Source organism: Labrus mixtus, chromosome 5, assembly GCF_963584025.1.
Source record: "Labrus mixtus chromosome 5, fLabMix1.1, whole genome shotgun sequence".
In the NCBI taxonomy this organism is placed as follows: Eukaryota; Metazoa; Chordata; class Actinopteri; order Labriformes; family Labridae; genus Labrus; species Labrus mixtus.
The window spans coordinates 30991169-31009673 of record NC_083616.1 but is presented as its reverse complement, the minus strand read 5'-3'; the positions used below and the strand labels follow the sequence as shown (position 1 = coordinate 31009673).

The following is an 18505-nucleotide window of genomic DNA, read 5'->3' as shown; positions in this document are numbered from 1 at the left end:
CTGGCTAAATGCTGGGAAAAGCACATCCCTGCCAAAACCATGCAGAGAGATAAATGCTTGTAGGAGAGGGGGAGGAGGGGGGGGGCATGTAGAAAGGAGGGTACGCACTAGTCAGTGGCACTGGACCGTGACCTGGGCAAAAACATCACGTGGGACTTCTCTCCTGTCCACAGTTCTGAGTTTGGACAGTGACGAGGTCTGCCAAGGAATGCAGTGCAGGGGACTTTGTATGCTAATGTCCATGAAGACATGACAAATTATCCTGTGGTCCTCCGCGAAGAGGGGGACTGCAACTCGGACTAAAACCTCTTCAGTCTGAGGCTGCTGAGAGTGACTCTGAGGAGTGAGAACTTATCTAGTCCTTAATGATTCAAACTCTTTAAGGTGTCACACTGAGTGAGTGATGACAGGTTTTATAGAGTCGGGGTTTTGTCTAAACTCTAAAACCTGTTGGGCTCACATTTGATGTCTTCAATGTTACTGAGTTTGACACGAGAAGACTTTTTTCACTTCAACTGCTCGAGGAGGAGGAGAGTCTCTCTGTGCTTATCATTTAGTATTTCCCTACTTGCACATAGCTCTGTATATATATATTTATTTCTCGTATACTGCACATAGTTCTGTTTACATCTGTTAGTCTGATCACTGTCCACTTATATCTACTCTTTTTATAATTTGTATTTTAAGTTAAGTTTATTTAAATTGACACTTTATATTTAGGTTTAAAATGTTTCGTCTATCTTAAGGCCAGCTTACACTAGAAGAGTTATCAAATCTGACCAGATGTTAGAAATATAAGATACATAGTGTGTGAACTAAGCAGACCACCACACTAAAAGATTCACTTCATGAACAACCAGAGTGTCGACTGAAAACTCTGGAAATCTTCAAAATGTCTTGTAGTCAAACGTGACTTTAGAGTAAACAAACATGGCCGACAACAGGCAGGAAGAATTGGTCTATTTTTGTCCTGAAAAATCACCCAGAAAAATGTAAAAAAAAAAAAAAAAAAACTTTGGTTGAAGTTGTAATAACGGCCTGGACACGGGCTGTCCGTGTAGAACGAGCTGGAGGTGAGTTTAAATTGATTTGCTGCAGTTGTTGTGCTTCCTTCTTCAGTCAGCGCTCGTCCCAATTGGCTATCGTTTATGTGATAATTCACATAACAGGATATTGGATTGTAAATATTAAACATGTTTAATATTTAAGATTTGAAACTGATGTGGCCCCATTGTTCTCCAGAGGATATCAGATCACTCTGAACATATCTCATACTAAAGGAGAATCAGGCTAGATCATCTGAAGAACCATCAACACATCAGGACTCTGCTAAGTTTTGTTCAAAGGGGAGAATTGGGCCTAAAATCGACCTGGATATCTTGTAAGATAAGATAAGATATCTTTAATGTCACTGTGCAAGTACAACGAAATATTGTTGGAGCAAGCCTGTAGATGCCTAATATCAGAAATATACAAATATACAAATACTAAAACCAAATATTCAAATAAGAAATACAATTAAATAATAGAGTATACAATATACAATTAATTTGCAGGTGACAGGTATATGTAGTGTGTAACCTAAAAAAAGATCTTGAAGGGGTCTTAAAGTGTTGGATTCTAACACATTTTGGTATCTGATCATTTTCTAGCTTTTTATTGAGGTTTTCTTTTTCTACATTTCAGACGAGCTACATCTTTTAAAAACACATTTTTATGGTAAGGCCTTCTTATAATCCTCGTTTCATCCATGATGTTTTATTTGTTTTACTGTTAACTTTAGCCAATCTTTGTCTCGGCTGTTTCTCTTTTCTCTGTTCATTGGATGATCGCTGCCCTGTTGTTTTATTTTTCATGTTTTTTTTAATAGGATTTTATTGTTGTGTATTTGACTGTTGGGATTTTTCTTTTTTCTGTAAAGCACTTTGTGACGTTGGTTTTGATAAGTGCTTTATAAATAAACTTTAATAATAAAAAAAAAGATAAAATATCTTTGTAAAACACAAACACGGCCTTAAAGAAGCCATTGGGCTGCATGTGGTCGAGGTCGTGCAGGTCTTTGCATTTCGGTATATCACAAACTCCTTCAGACGGATGTTTCCTCACTGACTGTCACAGTGTGTGGCTGAGGGAGCCTCATTATAAAGCCATGACCTCACTCTCGCTTGTAACAGAGTTGATTTAGGTTCGGGACAGACATGCCCTCTGCACCCCTGAATCGAGCCCCCCTCTCGCTGGCAGGATAAAGGCCTACAGCTGTCCACGTGTGCTGCTTGTGCTGCTTTATCGCCCGTGTCGTGATGCCCTTAGAGAGCAGAGGCAGAAAGTTGAAAAGGCGGGGGAGGAATCAACATGGCCTCTGATAGTCTGTCAGCTGTCTTTCTTCAACCTGACACACTCTTGGCCTTTTGTCTGCCTCCTATTCTCACTGCCTCTCACACACACACTAATGCCCTCGGGATAAATCGATATCAATCCCTGATTCCAGCCTGACAGATAAATTGAAACATACAGGGGCGGGATGGATGGAAAATGACTTCCATCTCAGTTTGCTGTGGGTCGGCTTCAGCAGGCTTCAAATGATAAAAATCTTCTATTGGGAAGCAAAGGCTCAAACTAGACAAGAATGTCTTGTAGAGGAAGGAAACATGACACTTCTTGTGCATTTCAGCTCGCTGGATAAGATCCACAGTCCAGAGTTGAATATAAGTGGCTGGAAACACATGAATTATAGAGGAAACATGGTCGTCTACTCACTCTCCAGGCCAACAGTGAAGTGGTCTCCAAGCAGCATCTTGTCAGAGTGCTGGAAGACTCTCCCAGAGAAAGAACAATATCGTGTATTAATATTTATACCGAGAGAACAGGGGGGTCGGATTATGAATAAAAAATCAAATATGGTTTGTTTCTGTTTTTGTGAGCTTTTGTTATTCGGTGTCATATCGGCCTCCGTGTGTCAGGGTGATGCTCTGCAGTGTTGGCCTGCAGCAGCTTCAAAGAGAGTCTGGGCTGGGTCGGGCTGATTACTGCAGTCCTGGCACAATATTCACACTCACACACACTCACTCACACACTTCCAACTCCTTATCCGTGCTTCAGCTCCTCCTCAGAAGCTACATTAAGCTCGCCTGGCCCCCTGAACTGACAGAGGAGCGGTTTAGCTTTGGCATTAAGCGGCGGCTGTTAAAACTGTCTTCACTCTGTAGACAGATTACATATCACATGTCGGAGCGAAACGCACTGGATCACTCCTGTGTGCGCGAACTCATTCAGCCTCAGCAACATGCACATGCGCTGCAGCGTGATAAAGCAAAACTGACCTGTGGAAGACAAAAACAAGGAGTTAGAGATAAGAGGAGGACAAGGAAAGGAGGGATGAAAAAGATGAAGGCGATAGCAAAGAATGACAGCGAGCGATATGTCAGCGGAGGGTTCGGGTTCCCATTAATCATCATAAGCGGAGAGGAAGGGGAAATACAGAGTGAAGATGTGCAGGAGGAGAGAGAAGCTGTCCTCACATCTCTCCACCATCCCCTGGCTTTTAATGTGCGTATAGTATCAGAGCACAGGCTGGGAAATGCAGTCTTCATAATTCAAAAACAAAGACTTAAGGCATCAGTCACAACCAGGCCTCGGGACGCTTATTCAATCAGTCTGGTTAATAGACACAGAGCTGGAGCGGCCCAGGTTTCCAGACTCTATTTCAGACCTAACTAAGTCTGCATGGACTGAGAGTTCACCTGTCCCTGCTCAGGTAACTGTGTAAGGGAGGCATAATGCTTCTCTTTAGAAAACAACTGTACAGGGTATCTTAAAGAAGAGATGCATCACAGCAATAAAGTCACCCGACGATTTTCACATTCTTCCAATCTGGTTCATTTTGAGGGTTGTGGTTGCGTCCATGTTTTGCCTTTCTTATTTATTTCTGGTGCCAGTTTCTTACATTTTAAGGAATCACTGCAAACGTCTGAACCCTCCAGTTGACTACAGCGTGTGACGTTGGTTAAAACAATGGACGCTAAAATACTGATGGCATGTTCCAGAGAGAGGGCACTCACTCTTCTCAGCGTTGGTCTCCACACCGAGTGAATAACTCAAATTAGAGGAACAGCTAGGCTCATCTACGTCAGATTTCCATACATAAATTGCAGATTTCTTTCAGCTAGGTCTGTCACAATACTGGAAATCCAACTCTGATAAGATAGTAACAATTAGTGATGCAGCGATGCATCAGTTTAACATCGGTATCAGCCCTGTAGACATAATGTGGCATGAAGCGATGTCAGTATCCAATGTTTATTTGTTGAGCCAAATCAATTTAACGCTGACATCTAGAACATCTAACTACTGATTCAGAGACAGAGTTTGGTGACTTCATCTGCTTAATAAAAAGCATTGACTTGTTTTCATTGTCAGACATGAGAGAAAGAGTTTGCATGTGGGAGTCATGAAACAAACATCAGTATTGGAGCCGGCCCTGATTTCCCCAATCCGTGCATCTCTAGTCACAATCAATTATTGATACCTATTTTAACAAAATAACACTTTTAACACTTTAAAGGCTTTATATGTGATTTTTTGATCCAGCAGATGTCGCCCTTGAGCACCAGCATGAAACCAAAACAACTTACGCTGCATTGTTGTGTTAGCATGCTAATGCTAGTGATCTTTATTATGCTCGTATCTTCACACTGCATGTAAATTTACCTGAAATGAGCGTGATCTAGAAACACAGTTAAGCAGTGAGTACAGTATGTTATTCTTCTTTTCTCTAGTCCCTCAATTAAACAACTTTTATACACGAGGGGAGGAGTCAGCCGGCCGTCCGGGCGATGTAAACAAAGTGAAGATAGGACTCTGAAAACTCTGAAAACATCACAGACAGTGGGACTCGGGTGTTACACCCATTGTAGACAGTCATGACTCACAGAGTTATTTTCAGAGGAGATACTTGATTTATATTATATTTAAGTGTGAAAAATCACATATAAAACCTTCAATAAAAGTCCTAGGTAGGGCCGGGAAATTAATCAAGTTTAAATTATAATTTTGTCTTCCCACAATCATATAAACAAGAAAATCAAAAGTAAAGGATTCAGTGCTGCAATGCTGCGCTTGTTTTGATCAAAGGTTTGAATGATTTAGTGCTCAGAGGGTTCAAATGAACAAATGCTTCTGATTCACATGTTGTATAATCAACCAATCTTGAATAATAATCGTCATCTCAAAAGCAATCAAGATAATCCTGATTAGGATTTTGGCCATAACAAAGCAGCTCTAATCCTCTGTATCAAGTTTCTGCACATTGCCTAAATTGCAGAAATACATCAGCAGCATTTTGTGCACTTTAAGGAGTGCCACCTCCTCCGCTCTCTGTCAGTTTGAAAAAGAGACATAGACGTTTTTGAGGACTTGAGAACCTAAATATTTGCCGACCTGTGAATTTGAATGGACATCTGATTTGCTTGTGGTCGTCTTTGGGTTTAAATACTGAAGATCTGTATTATTTTTTGTCATTCAAAAAATTGGGATTGTATCGTTTTAAAACTTGTGGTATCAAAAAAAAATGAGTACGAGACAGTTAGACAACTTTAGTTTAAAAAAACGTTGTGGGTGACTTCAAGGTGCCTCCTGGTTCTATTTTCCTCAGTTGTTCTTTTTATCGATTTGTTCTATGTGACAGCTTGAAGTGAGTCACTTTCATTGGAATGGGGACAGGGACATTTCCAAACATCTCTTTTTGCCTTTTTCTCATTTTTCATCAGAGATTGGAAATGTTGAGGAAACAGGCCGGGAATGATAAGATGAAAGCAAAGATGGATGAAGAGAGCAGAGAGCACGCAGCTTGGCTGAAAGAAGGGGGAACACGTCTGGGGTGCGGCGGCGGCTGTGATGATAAATAATCGGCCTGGAGAGCTTCAGCGAACATGTGTCACAGTCGGTGTGTGTGTACTGTATTCTCTTCTGCAGCCTTGTTGACAGCGCGATGGCATCTCCATCTCCACAGCTTTGCTGAGTCAGACTCCTCAGTCAAACCCCTCCCCATCTTCCCTCATCACCATCCATCATCATGTTAGCTACACTGACCTACAGCACAGAGGGAACCATCCAGGCTTCAATATATTGACAGCTCTTAATTAACAAATAAATCCTTATTGGATCCATCGATCCAGAAGCTTTCTATTTCAGTTAATCTACTGGCCAGATGATGTGCCGTCGGGTTTATTTGGAAATGATGTGTTAATAAATATTAAATATCCTCAATTCAGGATGATGCACGCATCAGTCAGGACAAGGGCAGACAATAAAGCTGAGACGCCACTGCCTGTCTGCCTTCCTACACGTTCAAACCCTCTCTCACAAACACACACTCATGACCTCGTCAACACAAGCTTTCACCTACAGTGCAGTCAGTACATGCAGGTGCATACACGCTCACTCTCATATTCAACACACGCTCATATGCAGCAGGCGTACAGTTCAGGCAGCGGTATACTCAAACTGAACACGGCCGTGCAACTCTTCACCCCACCATGAGGGGAGGCTACTTCTTTTTTAAAGAAGATATAGTGTGGTCATCATAGTGAGGTTTAGGTGGACTTTTAGCACACTAGAATAATCATAAAAGTACAGTCTGATAGTGACGTCCCTTTTGCTACGATCCCACCACTCTGCAGGATACAAATCAAGGTTTCTTTAACTTTAAATCTTGCTTTTTTTGGAAGTGTATTCAATACATATTAAACTGTCTTTTAAATCCTCGATCCTGCTTGTGGTTGGTCTAGTCCAGTTTTTCAGTAACTAGTCATAACAGCTTCATAATTAACCTTTGGCGTTTAAAAACAGACACCCTGATCTCGAGGTTTAATATCGGTGGACTGCATGAAAAATAAAATAGCATGACACCACGTTTATGTTTTTGTGAGAAAAACTGAGGGAAAACTGGGTTTAAGCATTTTGAAAACAGAATATTAAAAGTTTATTGTATTCTTTTGAGACTTGTTGAAATAACTTTGAGTAAAACTGTAAACTAGACTAACAAAGACTATAGGTGATTTCAGACCAAACAGTTCTGGGGACTTTTTGAAGAGGAACGATCCACTAGGGAGTTCACCTGAGAACTACCATGGGGACTTTTTTTTTCTGTCTGCATTCACACCGCCATGGTACCTACTCTGAAGCAGGAGCTGAAAAATGGTTCCTCTAAACGGGGTTCTAGGAACTGAAAAAGTTAATAGTTCCTACGGTGTGAAATGAATAAAAAAGAACAAGGGTTCCAACGGTTTCTAGAAGTTTGAAGAAGTTCCTGCGACCCTAAAACGCCTTACTTTAGTCAAACTGATATTATGTTATTAAGGGGAGAGGAAGCATCAATAGCACAGTTCACCCTGGTCTGGTCTGGTCTGGTCTGGTCTGGTCTGGTCTGGTCTGGTCTGTGTGTGGGGACCAGCTGAGAACGTTTGGCTTTGAAAAGTCAAGCAGACAGAAAGGTTGTCTGGGTAACACCTAGAGCATCCTTCAACACTGACGACGTTTTTCTCTCTTACTTCTGGTCGGACCCTCCCTGTTGGAGGTGATTTGTAGATCACCTATGATTGCATATTTTTAAACTGACTGTTTAAACACTGGTTTCATAATTGTTCACCGGAGGGGCGTACTTTAAAGCTTTTTGGACTTTCCGACCCGCACTTCTTTTGGAGTATACCTCCACTGTTACCCATGCACTCTGCGCATTCACCTGGAACACATGCACATGCTCGCATGCATGCACATCCATTGTTTTTTCACTTTCTCTCTTTTTCTCTTCAGACCGAAGTCTCAACCTGATGATAACTTAAGGTACATAAGGTTTCAAAAGAAAACAAGAGGTGGTGTTGAAAGGTTGAATTCATCTTAATAAAAAAAACAATGAGACGTGTAAAATAAGTTTGTAAGGTGGTCACAAGGGGACAAAGTTAAAAGGTTTGACCGGATTTTAAAAAGTGAAAAAGACTAAACTGACCTTCTTTGATTAGATTAACAGTACGTGGACATTTAAAATCTATCTTTACATTTCTCTAAGATGAAATCCATTCTGCTCAGTTTGAATACTTTTCAGTGTTTGAGTGTCTTGTTCTTTCCTTTTTTGAGGCCAATTTCTAAAAAGAACGATTGGTTCATAACTCGTATACTTAAACTATGATTGGATAAACGTTGTGTTTAAGTATGAATGTGTTGAGGAAAAGAGTGATGGACCTTCTAAAGCTCTTTATAATCATCCCACTACAGAGAACCTGTTCTGTAGATGTGCTCGGCTTTTATGCAGCCATTAAGGTAATGGTTACTTAGGCTCCATTGAAAGTTTTCTCTGTAGGTGAGATTTTTCCCATGAGGTGTCTCGCTGCTGCAAAAAGCCAGAAAAGATCAGTTCTTAATGGGTCAGCAAGACGAGGAGAATCTTGCTCCCCTGTCGTCCTCCTAAAGTTGGTACCTGGCCAACTGAGACATTATTACACGACTTCTGCAGTTCTGCACAAAAGCAGCGAAGCCCCCCTCTACCTTTTAATCTGTAGTCTGTGCCGCTGGTATCAATAACCCTGGGACAAAAATGAGAGTTACAATATTTGAATAGGCCACGGCCTTTCACATGTAAATTCAACTCTAACCCCCCTAGCCGAAACAAATTACAGCCAACTGCTGGTGGCTGGACATGAATGGGCTTCCTAATGTAGTCTGCATCTACAGTGAGCCGGGGAGCAGCTGGAAAAGAGAAACTGAGACGGGGGAGAATTTATGTGACAGTGCAGAGTGGGACAGTTTGTTGTTTTTTTTTTCTCTACATATTGAGTCTGCCATGCAGCCGTACTGTGACGAATGGGGCTTGGCTCCCCAAGCATCTGTCTCCAAGGACTCACTGAGGGGTAATTAGAGCTGTGGGAGGATATGGGATATTCTCCAGGTCTACTGACTATGAATGGTGGCAAAGGGGACGGGCCCTTTACACAGACCTCTGACATCAAGGATTCTGTTTTTTTAAGGAGGGAGCGGGGTGGGATGGGGGCGTTTGATGAAGCATTACATTTTGGGTCAATTCAATAAGCCCTTAGGGAAACAGTCATTGTTAGTGGGACCAGATTTAAGGTTGCACAGAGCTTTATATTACCAAACTGGTTTAATAACATTTAACCTGAGTGAACTTTAAAGTTAAAGTACGGTCTCTGACTTGCTTTACTTTTGTCTGCCCCGTTATGATACGGTTGTTTTCAGTACATTTCTCAGGATGCAGCCGGATTGCCAAAACTCGGTCCAACAGGGTTACAAACATGAGCGGTTAGGATCATCAGGATGTGAACAAATACTGTATCAAGCAGCGGCAATAACTGAAAGTGATTAAAAGCATTGGGACCCAATCACCTCAGTAACAACTGACCACTAAACACTTTCGCTCGGCCAATAGAGTCACAGTGAGAAATCAAAATAAATAAAAACATTTTCTAAATTGAAAGATTAATGACACTTCATAAAAGTAACTGCATTGAGTGTTTATAAGATGACATCACCAATTTAGTTTGTCGACTGCCATTTTGAAGCATCATGACTTTGCCTTCGCTGTGTTGGTTGCCATGGGTGACGACATCTGAATGCGATGGTGGGACACCCATTGCTACTTATCTTAAGACATAAATCATATAGAAGCTACGCTGACTGTTTCAGAGCTTAGTCATAGCTCTAAAGCTTGCCCTACATTATGTTATATATGACTCTAAAATAAATGACTAAATGAGCATAAAATATCTACTGAGGTAATAACTGGGACAACTTGTCAGGGTTATAGTGTCACATCAAGTTATTTGTATATAGAGCAGGGTATTTCCCACAATCCCACGATACGTATCACCATACAGAGCCGTCGATATGATACAAATTGTGATATACACTAATGTTGGATAATCTCCATGTCCTGCACAGACTTCACTACAACAGCTGTTCTTTATTCTTAAAAATAACAGCAGAGGCATATTAAGGATCACACGACTTAAAACACTTCAAATCAGATCCTCAGAGATCCTAGAAATACATTTAAATATTTTGATCCCAGAGCTATGGCTTTGGTGTTATTATGAACTGCACCATACTGTAGGTCAATTGTATTTTAAAACTGTCATCTTTGCAGCCACATCTGTAACATCTGCATCCATACATGTATTTGCAAGCAGCACATGACGATATATTGCCGTATGGATTTTAAAGTATATGCCCAAGCTGTTTACACACCAACAGACCGGTATATCTACAGTAGTTTTGTGCAAGGACTCAAAGAGACTTTTTGTCAGGATTTTGTAACTCGAGGATTTCCTTTCAGTTCAAGAGGTTCAAACGATCTGTCCAAACCGTTGGCTTGTTTACAATCTGCATGATCACCTGACTGCTCATGTTTGTTGCGCGTTATTGAAGAAAATAAATGTAAAATCTTTATCTCTTTGGTAGTATGATGATGCTACAACAACATAGATTGTTAAATCTTTGTAAACTTTAGTTTTCCTTTCATGTGCAACAACAGGGGAAAAAAAGTAGTTTGGAGGCTCGTGGGTAGAAAGGGACGCTGTATCAGTCTTTCATAAACACAGTTTGAGGAAGCAGACACCCGGTGGCAGGGATTTGGTTTATGCTGTATTTGCTTTCCACTGCTGTGTTGGCTCAGAGCCAGTGAGAGGGGGGGGGGGGGAGGGGGGGGGGGGGGGGGGGGGGGGGGGGGGCAGGGCTCTCTCGCTCGATCTATCACTGCAGCACTCTGTGTCTCTGTTCTGTTGGATATACAAGGTGTACATCTCCCTTTGATCCAACCCGGTGATCATCCCTGTATTTTATATTCTCCCTGTCCTCACTTCATCATTGATCGAGTTTTTAATTCTAACAGGTTGGTGTTTTCATTCCTACCTGACACATTAAGACAAACAGAAGTTGTTGTTTTTTTCAGTCATTCACACACTTGGTAAAAGAAAATTCAAAGAAAAAAGGAAAAAAGACAAATTTCCAGAGCATACGCATTCAAGAGCATCACCAGGGGGGAAGACAATACTCCATATTGTTGTGTGTTGGGCCAGCGGCCAAAAGGGAACTGAGATTTCAAATGTTTTTTGTGTGTTCTTCTCGTCTCTATAAAATCTCTATAATCCAAATGGTTAATTGAAGTTCAGTAAAGGTTGGCCAATCTGTGCTCCGGAGTGTTTTAGGAGCAATATGGAGATCGGGAGAGTGGGTTTAGGAATCCGACATGAGAGCAAAGGCGCGAGCCAGGATAAGAGGGGGAAATCATCATAGGCAAGAGTTGTCTGGAACAAGTTTCCCAGCAGCCTTTATTGGCACTCAGATAATCTCTCCTCCACACAGTGAGCATGGGTTTAAGATCATCTATTAGATAGGTGCAATAAAACGTTTGGCAAACCTGTCCCAGACTGGTTCAACAGATACAAAAAAACAGACAAAACACAGGCACAGCACTTCACAAACAGTGACAGGAAATACACAACAGCCACAATACACAAGACAAGACACTGACACATCAAAGGCACAGGCATATATCGGCAGGCCACAACCACAACATCTATACTGCACAAACACCACAATAAGGAAACACACAAACACACACTGAAGCACAAACACGACAAAACACAATCAAATACAAAACTTTTAACAGACGGATGCCATGCAAAGAAGAAGAAAAAACATGCACACAAACACACCCATAAGAATCGAGGTTGACCCCAGAACATAAACACACCCCTCTCAGTTCCTTTCTCTTCGTCACACTCACTTACACACACCTAGACTTTAATCTTAGACACAAACACAGTGGCACAACTTATGCAAGCATATTTTCTAAACCAAAAGAACCCACAGGAAAAATACTGTTTGGTGTTATCACTAATGTGAGCCTGTGTGGTGCGAAGAACTTTGTGTTAAAGCATACGCAGACGTGCTAAAAAGTTGAATTGAGTCGGTAGGAAATAATATCACATCTAATATTTTGCCCGTGGACTCTTGCCGTGTAATATGCTCTGCTTGAGGACATTAAAGTTCAGAGAAATCACAGACACCGATAAAAAAGTCAAGTGAGGTACAGATACACACATTGAGTCATAATGTAAAATACAAAAAAAATACTTCTTACAGAAAAAATAACAAAGAAAAATAACCAAATTAAAAAAATCAGCAAGTTATTACAAAACGTCAAGCAAGGACAGGAACAAAGAAAAAGCTCCAGCCTGATCCCATGACACCTGACTGAATCAGCTCACAGCACAACAGCGACACTAGAAAGTCAAAGGAACCAGAACTACAGTACCATAAGCAACGACACACAACAAAAACAAGAGATAAAAAATAACAACAACAGCAGGGCAGTGACACACACTTTCAGTGACACATACAAGATGGTCATAAATACAATATATATATATATATACATATAGATATATAGAAATAGGAAAAAGCCAGGTATACGTGTTGCAGATATTTACTTCATCATCAAAGTGCCATACTCCTTGGCCATCCGGCATCTCAGAGCTCACACTACTGTCCTGATCGATTAGCCAGCGATGCACGGCGTGGGCCTAAAAGAACATACGACATAAAGACAGAGCCCATTAATCGCAACAGGGAGGAGCAGAGAGATGGAGAGACAAGAAAGAAGAGGGAGAGAAGAGAGGAGAGGAGAGGAGGGGAGAGGAGAGGAGGAGAGAAGAGGAGAGGAAAGGAGAGGAGGAGAGGAGGAAAGGAGGAGAGGAGGAGAGGAGGAGAGGAAAGGAGAGGAGAGGAGAGGAGGAGAGGAGGAAAGGAGATAAGGAGGAGAGGAGGAGAGGAGGAAAGGAGCGGACAGAAAACAATGGCAAGGATATGAGAAAGATTCAAAGAGGAAAAGGCGAAAACATTATATTGAGACACAGGTAGAAAACAAGGTGGGGGGGGGGGGGGAGGGAGGGGGAGGAGGAAGAGAGCAGGAAGAGGAACCACCCCGCCCCGCCCTGCCCTGCCGCCCCGCCTCACCCCGCCCGGTCCTATCCCATCCCATCCCACACAACCCTCCCCCTTCCATCCCACAAAAAAAAAAAAACTCCCCCTGTGGGAAACAGGTCAGGTTAGGATGAGTGGTATGGAGTGTGAAAGCACGATGCGGAAACGACACGAGGACGTCACACATACAGTGGTGAGCGCTGGGCAACGCCACACTGATGGCGATGGGAGGAGGATCTGGTGTTGATGGTTTTGTGTCTCACGGATGGATCGGCTTTGGAGCGCTGCGACCTACAGGCCCAAGATAGCCGAGTAGTCCTCTGTGTGTCACGACTGTGCAAGTGGCATCCAGACACGATATTTAGTGTACTTACCCAGAATTCACACACAGAGATGTGCAGTACAGAACACCACATCTACTATCTTTAACACAGACAGAAAACAACACAAGGTGGAGTCAGGACTCTTAAAGAGATTTGCAGAGAAACGGTGCAAATGTTACATCAGCATTGCATCACAGAGACATAGAGCTAGTGACAGATACACAAACACAACAACAGTTATCCAATAAGAGTTGTCACCAGCAGTCTGGGAGGTCAAGACAACAACCAGTTTACACCTTCTTTTTTTTCCCTCCAGAAAAGCACACAGATTGTCTGCTGCTCTAAGCCAATCAGACGGAGACAACAAAACATTCAGACAGTCTCCCAAACGTCTTCTTCAGATCTCCTCACACGGCCTCGGTTAAGATTCAAATCAAACCCGCAGTGAGGCAAACTCTACTGCCGGTCACCCTGAAACACACACACACAGACACTGACACACACACACTGACACACACACAACAAACCCCATCTGTTACTCCTGACTGTTGTTGCGTCAGCACCAAAAAAAACAACCGAACGCAGCTCCTTTCTTGACGCTAGCTGCCCCCAGTGTGGCAGGAAACACTTGTCAAGATTGAAAAAGGAAGAAAAAGGAATTAAGTACCCAGTCATGGCTGCTTCCGCACATTTACTATTTACTTTACGCTAGCAATTTTTACAGTGCGTGTGTTGTGTTTGTAAGATGCTGTGATGCAGCTTGTCATACCATGAGAGCTGCAAAATAACTTTGATTTTAGACTGAAGGGCTATTTAGCAACAAACTGTTGATAAAAGGAGAAAACTGAAGATTGGCTCTTTTTTTTTTAACACAGAGTACTGAAAAGTACAAACACACAGAAAAAAATGCAAACTACAGCATGCATAACTTCAGGACGGGGACTTTTCAAAACTATCCAACCTTCACAACAGGGTCCTAAGACGCTGACTAGACTCTTCTCCTCTGTCGCCCCCCGGTGGTGGAATGAACTTCCAAACTCCATGTGATCTGCAGAGTCCCTCTGCACCTTTAAGAAAAAGCTAAAGACCCAGCTCTTTCATGAATACCTACTAACTTAATGATGATGGTCTCCATATTATTGATGATGATGATGGTAATGACGATGGTTTTTGTTTGATAACGACGACTTATAAGATGGTTTCTATACTGATTAGAGCTCTCAAGAACTGCCCTCAATGTTGTGCTTTGCCTCTGGTCACTTCCTGTCAGCACCTGTGTGTCCAATCAGACTCAAAGCTGATCGTTTGCTCTCACTGACATTGTTCCCTTTTTTCTAGATCCTTGCTTGTGTTGTTCTTACTCTCTGATGTACGTCGCTTTGGATAAAAGAGTCTGCTCAGTGAATTGTAGAATTGTAAAACTAGCCTTTCACAAGTTGTCAAGAAGACACTCACAGGCCCTTTTTCCACTAAGTAGGTTCCAGAGCTGGGTCGGAGCTAGTGCCAAAGATAGCACCCGTTCTTTGTGTTTCGACAGCCAAAGAACTGCCAGAAAAAACTGGTTCCAGAGTGTTACCAACTCCTTGCTGGTCTACACGAGAGCACCGCTTACGTTGGGGACTGGGGGAAGGGTTATCGAGACCAAAATAGAAGCACGCAAAACTTATGTCTTATGACCACTTCAGGGACAGACCTGTTAAAGTTTCTTAAGTTTATACCTAATAAACGTTGTCATCACATAACTTTACGACCTGAATTATACCATTTTAAAACACTTCTGCGAGTTGCATGCAATACGTTAATTAATTAGAGGGCCGTACCACCAGCGTTCAGAAGCCCTCTGGGGTCCCCTACTGGTCTGGGGCCCTGAGCAGTTGCCTGCTTTGCCTGTTGACAAGCGGCGCCTACATCCTCAATGTCCCAACCTTTCACCAGATTTTGTCTGGAGCTCACAAATGAAAACAGCTCTAGAGAAAGAAGACACTCTTTTCTTTCTTTTCTCTCCACAGCTAAGCACTTATGGGGGGAAAGTGGTTGCAAACGTTGAAGATAAAGAAACAACAAGATGCAGAACGTGTTAAATTGTTGCAGGAAGGAAGTCTCTGATGCGTTTCAACCAATGATCAAACAGTTCTGGTAGAGTTTACTGGCTTCTTTAAAAGTAGTCCATTGTAAAAAACAAGCTGTATTCAGAGTATGACAGAACAATACAGAGCTTATCTAGAAATTCTATTAATATCTTCCACTAACTTCTGTTCAACATGATTCAAATTCAAAATAAAGAAGTGTGGGACTAGCCTACTAAAAGAAATCACCTTCACCAGCCTGCACCAGAAGTTACCAGTGGGTTCAAAACATTATTAATGTTGAGTATATGGGTTATATGTTGGCGATCAATACTCAATGAGGCCAGGAAAAAACCCTGGTAATCATAACAACAATTAGCAGAGGCGTGTGGACATTAACCTGAACGCACTACTTACATCAGCCACACTCGGCAAAACCAATTTGCCTTTGTTTACTCGCAAACAATGTGATCCGACTACGTCTGGAACATCATTCATCACGACAATAACTGCACAAGATATGCTTCCACTCAACTCAAAAAAATATGTAGTCAAAACTGTGCTTACACACCTTCAGACTAGCCTGGTCAGATTTTAAATGTCTGTTAAATAATCGAGGAAATTAACCGTAAACCAAAACCCGGACACAATGTTCCCTCCCTCAGGATTTTCCTCATCTTTTTTTACAATTGTAAGGACATTTGATCCCCAATAAGGACAGAGGTACAACACACACACACTAACATGGAGCAGGACCTTTTGTGTCAGGTTGTGTGTGAGTGTGTGTGTGTGTGTGTGTGTGTGTGTGTGTGTGTGTGTGTGTGTGTGTGTGTGTGTGAGAAAGACAGATGCATTATCTGGTAAACACATAGCAGCAGAAACAGACAGAGTCACCTCAAGGGTACAGTGAATCAAAGGGTGACAGCAGAGGCCAAAGCCTCGGTTAGGACACCCAAAAATAGACAAAAGCAGCAGAGGGGGGGTGGGGGTGGGGGGGGGGGGGTGGGGGGCTACAATGTACGACCTGGCGGGGCTTTAGTACACCTTCGACATTTTATCCAGTTTTTTCCAACTTTGCGAGCTTAAATGAGCGCTTAGCACGACCTTCATCTGTTAGAAGTATTTGCATTTGAAGTGCGCGGTAACACTGTGTGTACATGTGGAGGGGATTGAGCGAGCGCATGTTTATGAGACGGCGCTTGTGGGTGTGTGTACGTGATGCACGGGGCGTCATCCGTAGAGTTTGTGGTGAGTTACAGAGCGTGTCAGCTTAAAACGAATAATTGGATTAAGTAGCAGACGGCTAGTGATGACAGGGAGAGAGGAGCGAAGGGGTGGAGGAGGAAGAGGGGGGTGCTGATAAGAGTAACAGGCCGTTTGCTGCAGAGCCTCTGGGAGCCTCGGGGCAGCGAAACAGACGCGCAGAGGGAACTCAAACTGTTATGCTGTAGATTAGAGGGATAAAGGGATAACACACTGACAGTCTCTGGACATCCAACTAGCAGCCTCTTGGCATTTGAGTATACTTTACATCAAACTCCAAGACAAGCGTAAGACAACCAGTGTGAGTCATGGAGTGTTGGAGAAGACTCAGGTTTGTCCCCCGTTTGCTTTATGTGCTTTTAAAATCTCCCAGATGGCCTTTGGAGTACGGCTGCTCGGGAGGGAAGTTACCTATCCACATTCGCTCGCTCATCCTTCCCAGTGTCAGCTGCGGAGTGAGAGCCGAGGATGCAACTGAGTCAAGAGAGAGAGAGGAGTGCATGTCAGCAAAGGCTCATAATAAAGAAAAAGAAATGTGTGAGAGAGAGAGTGAGTGGAGTTGTAGAGTGGGCAACTGAAGAAAAAAAAGCTTAGTGTTAAATGTTCACACAGTTGACTGCAGGTAAACTGAAAATGTTCTTGAGCTTGTGTAGCGCTTTTCTGGTCTTCTGACTACTCAAAGTGCTTTTATACCACATGTCACACCTTCACATTCACACACTGATGGTAGAGGCTGCTGAGTAAAGAGACCATCAGAATAAACTTTCACATTCACATTCATACGCCGCCGGTGAAGCAGTTGAAGCAACTTGGGGTTAAGTCTCACATGGGACATGTTGCTGCAGGAGCTGGGGATTGAACCCCCAACCGGAACCACCGACTCTACCGACTGAGCCCCAGAAATATTGAGAAACTCTTTCCAATTGTTAAAATATTGAAAGAAGTAGAAATGTTCTTCTCTTGTGCTTGTTGAGTTCTTTAAGTTTAAAATCTAGTGTTTCCCCGACCACTATATTAGGGGGGCGGCCCGTCATTACAGCTGTCATTAAAAGTAACACATGAACACCAAGATTCCTTCCGAGTGTTTGTGTCGGCGTCCGTCTGCCCGCACCCCCCACCCCCCCCAAAGCTGTAAACCTAGGGGAAACACTGAAATCTGAATACATATTTGACACTCACACATAGCTAGGTCACCCCGGTCCTTTGTAGAGGTCAGTATGAATGTCAATAAGAATGCTTCCTTGGTAATGTAAGTGCCAAATTCTCATACTATATTATACAGTAGAATTGCATTAATTAATATGATGTTAGAAAGTCTGCAGATGTTTTTAAAGGAGAAAAAGAAGCTGTGAATCATTTGCGGGGAAGAATGGAAATTACAAAGTTATAGTACTAGGGGAGGGGAAAATGTTGTTGATACTTATCGGGTGCTACAGATAGATCTGATACAGGGTGTTAATTTATGAAACAGCTGCAGTGATGAAATGAAAACATGTAAAACATTAGGAGAGTTTAAACACATTTTCAAGAATAACATATTTACCAATTATAAAATTGAACAGTCATGTGAAAAATGGAATCAATATCAGTTGTAAGGTCTGCACCGTCTACCAATTAATGTGTGGAATACATTATATCTGTTGCTTTTGTTACTTAGTCATCTGTGTTATTTGATTTGATTTTTCAAAGCTTAGTCTTGGATTCATTTATTAAGCTAAAAAGATAAACGGGGTAGGACTGGATAAGTTCTTTAAATTAATCCTACACCCTTTTCGAACACAAATAATCGAGCCACTACAGAAAGTCTGCTTTGATTGCCGTTTGCTTTGTTTGAAATGTATATTTTTATTTTATTATTAA

The 18505-nt window shown here is 42.2% G+C and overlaps 2 protein-coding genes across 14 annotated transcripts in view; one reads left to right on the top strand and one right to left on the bottom strand.

Annotated features, from left to right (window-relative positions):
- osbp2b (oxysterol binding protein 2b) overlaps positions 1-18505 on the top strand; it is a 337585-nt gene that overhangs the window by 175476 nt on the left and 143604 nt on the right. The window lies entirely within an intron of this gene.
- The window catches only part of ank1a (ankyrin 1, erythrocytic a), a 125483-nt gene that overhangs the window by 66399 nt on the left and 40579 nt on the right, over positions 1-18505 (bottom strand). For 9 of the 10 annotated variants that reach the window (XM_061039204.1, XM_061039207.1, XM_061039198.1 and 6 more), the window contains exon 2: positions 12501-12593. The exons of the other annotated variant lie outside the window; for it this stretch is intronic. In XM_061039204.1, coding sequence (XP_060895187.1) covers positions 12501-12593 — 93 coding nt within the window. The remainder of the gene's footprint in view (positions 1-12500; positions 12594-18505) is intronic. 10 annotated transcript variants of the gene reach the window in all.